The 10,101-nt window shown below is 33.1% G+C and overlaps 1 protein-coding gene across 2 annotated transcripts; it reads right to left on the reverse strand.

The window, feature by feature from the left end:
• On the reverse strand, positions 1–5,135 carry LOC117916808 (NAC domain-containing protein 40-like). Of its 2 annotated transcripts, none has more exons than XM_034832988.1 (4): positions 4,723–5,130; positions 2,346–2,599; positions 1,017–1,292; positions 1–452 (listed from the first exon to the last, which is right to left on the reverse strand). In XM_034832988.1, the coding sequence occupies exons 1-4, from the start codon at positions 4,949–4,951 to the stop codon at positions 45–47; spliced, it is 1,167 nt and encodes a 388-aa protein (XP_034688879.1). In that variant the 5' UTR covers positions 4,952–5,130; the 3' UTR covers positions 1–44. The 2 variants fall into 2 exon arrangements, with proteins under 2 accessions (XP_034688879.1, XP_034688880.1); XM_034832989.1 differs by lacking the exon at positions 1–452 and adding an exon at positions 454–544 and having other exon boundaries at positions 4,723–5,135.
• Positions 5,136–10,101: the final 4,966 nt, after the last annotated feature.

Below are 10,101 nucleotides of genomic sequence, written 5' to 3' on the forward strand. Positions count from 1 at the left end.
TAGAGAGAAAAGAAAGCATACACATCTAGTATTAACGTTTAGAGTCAAAAGTCATGGTACATGGTGGTGTGTATGACCTTTTTAACCCATCCTGATCCTCCCAACGACGAAAACAAAACCAACAATGTCAGGATAATCACAAGCAAATATATGAGCCGATTAACCAGGGACTTCATTAGATATTTTGGTGGCTCAATGCTCATATACTCTGCCGGGTAACTTATCCTTCTTGGACCTTGCTTCTTCAATCTGATTCTTCTATTTGCTGTCCCCTGAAAAGGAAGTACCTGAGTTGTGTCAACTGGTTCTGGTGGTTCAGATTCTCTCTCTAGCTCAGTTTTATCAGCAATCATAAATAGGAGTTGAGGATTATCAGCTAGAAAAGTTTCATCGAGCTTTATGATATCATCGTTCATTATTTCAGCAAAACAATCATCTGCCCTGTCACAGTCCTGGAATATAAAAGACATGGATCATATTCCATATTCAGATGTATGGTTGATTAACCAATAGAAGTTTCATTCAAGCCTGCCATTAGTTTAACCTGTTAAACAAAACATAGACTATAAGTTAAGAGGATTGGAGGAGGCCTTGGTTTTGAACTCATAAGATTATTCCTCAAAAGACTGAGAGTGTGAAGAGCATAAATAGAAGATATAACCTAGACTAGTTTGTGTCCAATTGTTGACACATAAATACAGTATGTAAAAAATAGTCTAAGCCAGAAGAGGAGGATATGAAGGAGGGGAAAAACAAAATGAAAGAGCAAACCTGTCGTGGTAGCTGAAGAATCTAAGAATCTATCAACTTCGTCCTCTAAATAGCTTGACAGAAGCAGATCAAGCTTGTAAGTTTAGTATGACAGAATTAGACTATGCTCCTCTAGAACAAGCTATTAAATAGGAAGGTTTTAGGGAGAGGAGTTAACAACTTCTCATAATGAAAAGGAGGAATAATTGTTCTCCAAGAAAACAAAATGAAAATAAATAAAATAAAAAAAAAGGGCAAAAACAGACCTGCTGGTGTGAAGACTCCGGCTGTGTAAACTCATTTGATGGTTTCTGATCACATTCAGATGTAGAATCAACTTGCCCAATAGAATAAGAATCATAACTGCTGCTACACTTATTTGAACTAGATTCAATTCCCTGCTCTCTTTCAGACAAATTTGTCTGGTCAATATTAACTTCAGAGATGGCATGGTTGTGACCAGTCATAGTTGACAAACGCCTTTGAGATCCATTCATTCGAAATTCAGTGTTCTTTCGAAGCCGACAAACAACCAGAGAATCCTGCGGATGTACAAAATTCCAGCAACTACTTTATCAATGTATTGTTGCAAAAATGTTACATATTTTAAGCAATCAGAAAAATGTCACAAGTAATGTGTCAACTATAGTTTAACCACGACTTTCATGCATTTTGCAAAATTGGGAACAATAAATGTGATTTTGAGGTTGCAAGGATTCTAGTCATTCAACTAACATTTGTTTAGAGTATATTTAGTTGATACAGTTGTGTAGAAAGGTGCAGAACTTATCACACCATATAAGATCTAGAAATTTAAAATAAGGAGGTATAGAAAAAGACTTTTGCCCAACTATGGACTTTGGTCATGCCTATTTATAGGTATGAACTCTACCCATGGAGGCCTCCTTGGCCAAATGAGATCCTTGCTTATCTATAGGCAACATAAAACTATTTAGAACACAGGGTTTCTCGAGTTCTTTAATATTCCTACAACTACTAAGGCTTGCAAGCTATTTATCTTATACAAATAATACCCTAAACTATTCCACATGACTCTAAAGACTTTCATCCAACTTTTTCTACTCTGGTACCTTCTAGTATGATGCCCATTTATAAAAACCTATAGAATATTTACAAAGTAGGGTTTCTTGAGTTTGGTAGAACATTTCTACAACTACTAAACTATGCAGGCTAAAAGAATACTTTAAATTGTTCCCCATACTCCAAAAACTTCCAAACAATGAGCAGTTTCTTATTGAGTTTATGACATTTTATCAAATTGAATGAGGGAAACAAGGCAGATATCTCTAATAAAGCTGAGCCTAAAGTAAATTTCCCCAATCTGGAAAAAATAAATATGATGTCTTGGTTAATCAACTAACACATAATGTGGCAAACCAAGTTGCAATCATGATTTTTTTGGTTTGTTACTAACAATTGGACCAATGCTTTAGAGGAATATGGCATAGATGCAATATTTTAATTCTAGCCATAAGCTACTAACAAGCAACCTAGAAATGAAAGTTATTGATGAAAAGGTTTTGAAAATACTAGGCAAACAAAAATTCAGGTAAAATACCTAATAAATAAATCACCTGAGATTTCCCCTCCATACAATACTCATGCATTATCCATTCCGTCCTCTCCCCTTTTGGTGCACGGCCTATGTGGAACACCAAAGTTCGTTTTGAACCAATCAAAGTAGAACCTGACTTCACAATTCGCTCTTTCCCAGTGGCTTTCCAGTAACCATATTCAGTTGCCCTCTTACTTTGAGAGCCATTTGGATACTTCCTTCCACGAGGAGAAAAGAAGAACCACTCATTCTCCGATTCAATAATAGATTTGGCTGGTTAGAAACAAATTGGCATCAACACTTCCAAACATGAGAAAAAACCTGTCACTTTGTTAAGAGAAGTCCACTATATACATGTTTAAGAATGACTGAACTGCATAATTAAGTATAAACTTTTAAAAAAATAAATATATAAATAAATAAAAAGAAGTAAGACACATTCCACAATTCAATTTATTTTTAGAAGTTCCTAGATTCTACACTTTTCTAGGATTCAACAATTCTAAGCATGAAGCACACCCCATAAACAAATTTGTAACGTAAAACTCATTGTAAACATCTAATAATCTTTGCTTTCAAGATTCATACTTCTATTCAAGATAAATAGTTCTAGTCAAGATAAAAGTATCAAATACTCAATTGATTGTTATGTTTCTCTGCCAATGACACATCTTAATATTGATCTTTAGGACCATATGTACAAACTAACACCAAGACTCTTCTTACTGCAGCAGGTTTCTTTCTCAATCTCGAGCTAATCCAATAAATGATCGAGGAGATATTCCATATGTGTCAGTCTATATAATCTGCCAAGGAAGATGTGGTACATCGTCCTTGTTGACTTTTCTAAGAGGAGGAAATGGTACAAATGAAAGGGTCAACATTAAAGTTGCATGGGCTTTGTTACTCTTGTTCACAAAGTTGCATATTTCAGTGGTCAAGGGGTTAAAGAAAAACTCAGTCAGATCAAAGAAATTGCAGAACTTACACTCTTTGCAGTTTTTTGGCTTAGGGATGATATATTTGGGTTTTTGAGGTAGGCACAGTAAGATTCACAAAAAACAAAACAAAAGCAATGAGTTTTTTAGGGAGGAACAATAAGATTCACATTAAGTAAAAGCAATGAGTTCCTGGGTTCTTCTTTTCCCTTGGCTGAAGTATGATTCAAGTCTACTTTTGCACAAATTTTGTTAGTTATATCCAAGTTTCTGCCCCTACACTTGCTCTTTTTCAGCAATTTTGAGCTTCCCAGCCATGACTGATAGGATCATGCATAAACCCATTTTAAGGCCACTAGTTCAAATATACAGTAGCAAATTTGTGCAGGGGAATGATTAGATGAACAACAAGGCCTACTTGACTTCACCATCACCACCATCACATGAACCTTGCACTCTACACCTGAGGCCTCAACCTTGCAGATACTCTATGAGTGAAGCATATTTTTGAACATGTCACCTCATGAATTCATGCAAAGGCATGAGAAGGCCTTTTCAGGTTTGGATTTGTAATTAGCTCTGGTGTGCACTCAAGAAGACTGAACATATTGTGATGAAACCTTTCCCACTGTAATTGTGATTGGCCTAGTTTCAACCCAAAAGAACTCACTGTATAACAAGGTCACTCTTCCATAATTGAGAAGCCCTAGTGCTAAGTTAGACTGCTGCGTATGAGCCTTGTCTCTAGGTAACTTAGAGATTATACAAGCTGAAAGGTGGAGTCAAAACCGTGGAAGCCCAACGTGTCTATAAAAGGAGCAATGTGCTCCCAGGAGTTGGACAAAAGCACACAGGACTCACTCACCCAAGAAGGCACCCTGTTGGCTTGTTCAAGATAATAAATGACCACAAGTTAAGCTTGGGTGAGAAGTTATGGCTAATTTCACTGTTACCTATGGATTAGAGCCTTGAGCCCGACGGCTGTGATGTAGTTATCCCAATAGTTGGAAGCAGAGCCAATGACTTGGGATGGCTGGCTACATCGCTGGCCTATTGCAAGGATCTGGTATTATTTTTACAAAGGGAAGGTAAGGATCAGTATTGAGCTATGGAGTCCTTTACTTATTCTTCATTATGAGAAAAAAGTTCGCAGACAGGCTTATAGCGCCCATCAACTATGGGTCCCGGTTTGTCATTGAGGTCTATAATTCCTACAATGCATATGGAGTCAAAATGATAAACAGCTAGTGAGTGTGACTGTGTGTATATATATATATATTGGAAAAGCTAACACAGCTAGCCTCAATCCTAAAACAAAGTGTTCAAAAAGAGATGTATATAACACTAGCCCGTGTTTGGTTGATGAGAAAGCAGAGTAGATTAGACATTATAATTTTGCTTTTCTTTTCTTACATTTTCCCAGCAACCAAACACGACTTTCTCCCTATAGAGTCTAACCTGGTAAGTCCCAAGGTTCGTATTTACAGATTTCAACCTCAGCAATAACTTCAACGCTTTTCTCAGAGCCTTGAATCTTCTTCTTCAGATAATGAGATATCAACTCCTCATCAGTCGGCGAAAACCTAAACCCTGGAAACATCGACGAAGCTGCAATTGACAACTGAGTCTCTCTCGGCACCTCAGACATCCCCTCTTCGAGAAACCGTTGATTTCTCTCTCGCTCCATCACAAGGGCTTTCAGTTTCAGTCACTTTCCCAAGAAAGAAAAGAATCAGAGGAGAATTGCTGTGAAGCTAAGTCTTGGCAAGTTCGCTTGCGCTGCAGTTATTCTCTCTCTTACTTTCTCTCTCCACTTTCTCGCACTTTTCTTCAGTTCCTTTCGGTCGGGAAAATTGAGAGGGCTTGACTCAGCTGCTACTTTGGGTCTCCGTGAGTGCTTTTCATTTTGCCTTTTATTTTTATTATTATTATGATAAAGTTTTACGTGTCGATTGAGATACGAAGAATCAGCTGGCGTGAACGGCACGTTGGACCGTCCGTACATTTCCGTGAATGTCACGTGCTATGTCTACGTGTCGAAGACTCAAGTAAACAGATGGGGTTACATGGGGCCTTCTGTGAGAGTTGCGCACAGAGGTTATTTTGACGGCCAGACCGCCCTGTGAGCTGGACCCCTTTGCGGCCGTAGGCTTCGTGGGGATTTTTTATAATTGTACTCCGAATTTAAAATTAATTTTTTTAAATACATTACATTAAAAAATATTTTTAATTCTATGATATTTTTTACCACTTTAAAGCTGTCTCACACTTTCTATTATTTTTATTTTAATAATACGTATTTAATAAAATTGAATTTAGATTGAAGATATTTATTAAAGAAACATTTTTCACAATTTTTATATTAATAACACGCATTAAAAAAATTTGAATTTACATTAAAAGTATCTTTTAATTTGAATTTAAACTAAAATCAGGATTCATTTTTTAAACAAACAAATTCATTATAAAATAAAAACTTATTTTATAAACAGACGAATTCAATATAAAAGCTCAAAAGATGAATTCAGATTAAAACCTAATAAGTTCTATTTAGTACAAAAAAACGACCTATATAGGTACAAATAATCAAAATTTAACCTGGATGCACAAACACTGTGGTAGTAATAAGTAACTTATATACACAAACAATCAAAATTTAACCAATAATCCATTCAAATTAACTTAAATTGAACCTTTATACTGAAACATGCAATCCATATATACCAACAATCAACATTGAACTTGTATAATCAATGTAAATTTAACTTGTACATAGAAACAAACAAGAAGTAGACCCAAAAAACTATCCTATAATTTATTCAAACTATAATTAACCTAAAATGAGCATATCCAAACTATAAGCCAAAGACAATTGATCTAACCAATATAAAGCAAAGTTGACCTAAACTTTTAAAATCACCTTATTTACCACCATCAAATCCAAAGAAAAAAAAAATGTCTAAAACCAACAAACTAAATTTATCCAAGCCATATAAACAAAAATATCAAGTGCAACATCAAGGGGCTCTCATCTTACATGTTGGATGTCTTTGGTAAGACACATCTATCAATTATGAATGTCCCTCTACATCATTTATAGGATTTGCTACAACTTCATTAGGACTAGCATGGACATTAGAGGTAATGTGGACATCAAGAGGAACATGAATAACTAAAAATAATAAAAACACTAAAAGGAACCTAAACATCAAAAACAACATTGGTATCCTCTACATCATCTATAAGGTCTACTATGACATCATTAAGAGGAAAATCAATAACATGAGAAACTAATACAATATCATCTATATGTTCACTCCTTTGTCATCAACATCATACTAGACTTTGGCATTGGTGAAGTACTACTAGAGTTGGTGTAAATGAGGATGATATCATGATTGATATCGACTATTGATGATATGCTATAAGGGTGCTATAATGCTAAACAGGTGTCTGTTGTGATATAAATGGTTGATCATGTATATGAATATGCTCATGGATAATAGGTGCTACAGGAGTATGAGAATGTTGATGTTGCTCCTACATGTCCTCTACAACCCCCTTTCCTCCCTTTTCTCCCACCTCCTTGTGAAGATAAATGTGAGACAGTAGTAAAGGGCTAATATTTAATCAAATCATCTCATTCACAACTTGCATGGTACTATAAGACATTGAATGTATATCTTCCTTGATTGTTGGTGGAGTGTTTAGCTTTGACACCTCATTCATCCGCTCCAAGTTGTTAGTATACATGTTTAAAGTAGAAGAAGTTAGTTACAATTAAAAGAAATCCAAAAGTGATTGAATGGAAAAGTAATATTCTTAAAATTACCATCCTCTCATGGAAGGATCTATGCTTAATGATAAATCAATGTATGATCAAATGATACCACTACATATAAGGATTGTAATATGAAACAGTTCAAGATACTACCTCATTGCTAACCACATGATCACAACAGTGGCTCCATCTTTGTATATATTCTTGATACTCATCCCTTTATTCAAGATCATGTTGACCTCGTAAGTTAATGTTATGTAGTCATGGCTCTAGTATATGCTAGCTCATACCAAATTGGTGTAGCGCTTGATCTAGCCTATGCCACTCTATAATGTGAAAGCAAATAAGTGATGACACAATATGCCAAATGGCATCACCAATAATACAATAGTTTGACAATCTAGATATGATATCGAACATGTAAGGTTGCCATATAACGTGATTTGACCTCTATATATCAAATGTAAATATGTAATAGAAAATGATATGCATGGACACCTTTGTGATAGAGAAGGCATCTATCCACCTAATATAAAGTAATAACATGTTAGTTAAGATAAAAAGTTTGTGAAATTCCTAATGAAATTTTTACAAGAGAATATTATGTGTTGTATGTATCATGTACCCAATTCAGATGGTTGGTGTTAGGATTGAGCTCTTAAAAACAAGACATGATGTAATAAAGTTAGACTCCACTTCCCCTTCCTATCTTTCTTATGCATTAACATTGATTTGAGCATTTAGACTCACATCACTTGCATTGTACATGACTTAGGTGCATTAAGAATTGCATAAAAGATACTAATCATGAGTTCCTTGCAAGATGATAAGTTATTTACAATTGATTCATAAATTTGGACAATCCAATAGAAATTGTAGTGCACTTCCTCTTAATTGGAAGGAAAGCTTACCTTAGTTGTCGAGATAAGTTTCCCATGGTGAGTGCATTAGTGTGTATGGTTACACATTGGACAAGACCTACAGTAAGTCATAACATAAGGTTATCGAATAATCATGATTTTATCAAACTGCTACAATGCATTATCTCTCAACTTTGAGAGAATACTGAGTTTGTATCAAAGTTAGTGATGACTTTGACTTAAGGGTGAGAACCTAAAATGATTATACATTTCCTATGAATTTGATTACTATTGATGAAAGCTGATAGCACTATGTATTATTAATAGAGGCATCATGATATTTTTTTACTATCATAATGGGTTTTGCATCATGAGTACACTATTATGTATGGTTACACATTAGATAAGACCTATAGTAAGTCATGATGTAAGGCTATCAAGTTGTCATTACTTCACTAAGTTACTTCATTATGTGGTTTTTCAATCTAAAGAGAATATTGAGTTTGTGCCCAAGTTGGCAATGGCTTTAACCTATGGGTGAGATCCTAAAGTGATCATATATTTTATATGGATTGGGTCATTGTTAATGAAAGCCGATAGCAATAGGTATTTTCAATAAAGACACCATGATATCTCATGAGATTGAGACAAAGTGTTTAGATGATCTTAAGTAGGTGTCTTCATGTAAACTATGGTCATAGTTAGTTCCTTAAGTAGAACTTAACATAAGCTCTTTGTGAGATAAAATATGTCAGTTGATCACACAATAAGAGGATCTATAACTCAAAAATAGTAGAGATAGTCTTGAAAGGTTAATAGTTTTCACCTGTTAAATTATGGACATCAATTCATGGGAAGATTGAGCATAATGGATAGAAAGTCACAGACCTAAGCACTTTGTGTCTTGTTTTCATTTACATAGGATACTAAAGTGCAGTTGATTTTCTATAGTGGGATATTAGATCAACTTTAAAATTGGATTTTGAGGGAGCCAATACTATTCTATGGATCTCAATGGTCCTCACTCAAACTCATATACCTTGTTGGCATAGTTTATAAGGGTTGAATAAACTCTAGGTTCACTTATATGCATAAGGGCATTTTGGTAATTAAATGGATTGCACTAGGGTTAGTTAACCGTGTCTCTAAATTGGTTAATTGATTATCTACATGTTTGTTACATACATTTAGACTAAAAAAATGTTTATATAATTTTATTACAACAAAATGTAAAAATAATAGTTGTATAGCTTCATCCTATAAAACATTTTTCTTATAATTTTTGTTAAATGAATTTCATAAAGTCGTACAAATTTGTTAATTAACAATTTGTTTTTTATAACTTCTGGCTATAAGAAAATATATATTATCAATTTTGATATATTCTCTTATCGATATAAAATTAAATTTCTTATTTTCATAACTTCAGGTTATGAATAATAATTATATTGTTTTTGACTATATATAATATAAGTTTATAATAAAATATTTTTCATATAGTTTCTGGTTGTATGAGTTTTAGTTTTAATATTTGTTATTTGCTAACTTTTTCTGTATAACTTCATATCATGAATAATCAAAATTTGAATAATGTTGTAATAATATAAAATAATTGATAAAGTGTAATAATTATATATATATATATATATATATATATATATATATATATATATATATATATATATATATATATATATAAATTTGTATTGTGAGATACCTTATAGTTATACAATATAATTAAAAATTATATCTATAGTTTCTAGCAACAGAGTTGTTAATTAACAATTTTATTTTGTATAGCTTCTGATTATGTGAGGGAATTAGAAAATATGTGCATAATCTCTAGTTATGATAATTATAAATTGTCTTCATAACTTCGGGCTATGAATTTTTTTTTTTTTTTGTATTGTTTCTAACTACTACAAATTAAAATATCAACGACTACAACTTCTAGTTTGATCATATAATGTATGACTTACATAGTTTTTTGTTATGAGATAAAGTAAATCAAAATATTAATAATAAAATACAACGATATACCACTTTTTATATACCTTTTGAAATAATAGTGTTTGAAAAAAAAATTATATATCCATAAAAATTCTTATAAATAAATTCTTTTCTTTTTCTACCTAAAACATTGTGTTGATAACATGTTATAAAATAAATGTAAAATTTAATATAAAAAGAAAACAA

Source organism: Vitis riparia, chromosome 6 (genome assembly GCF_004353265.1).
Source record: "Vitis riparia cultivar Riparia Gloire de Montpellier isolate 1030 chromosome 6, EGFV_Vit.rip_1.0, whole genome shotgun sequence".
NCBI lineage: Eukaryota > Viridiplantae > Streptophyta > Magnoliopsida > Vitales > Vitaceae > Vitis > Vitis riparia.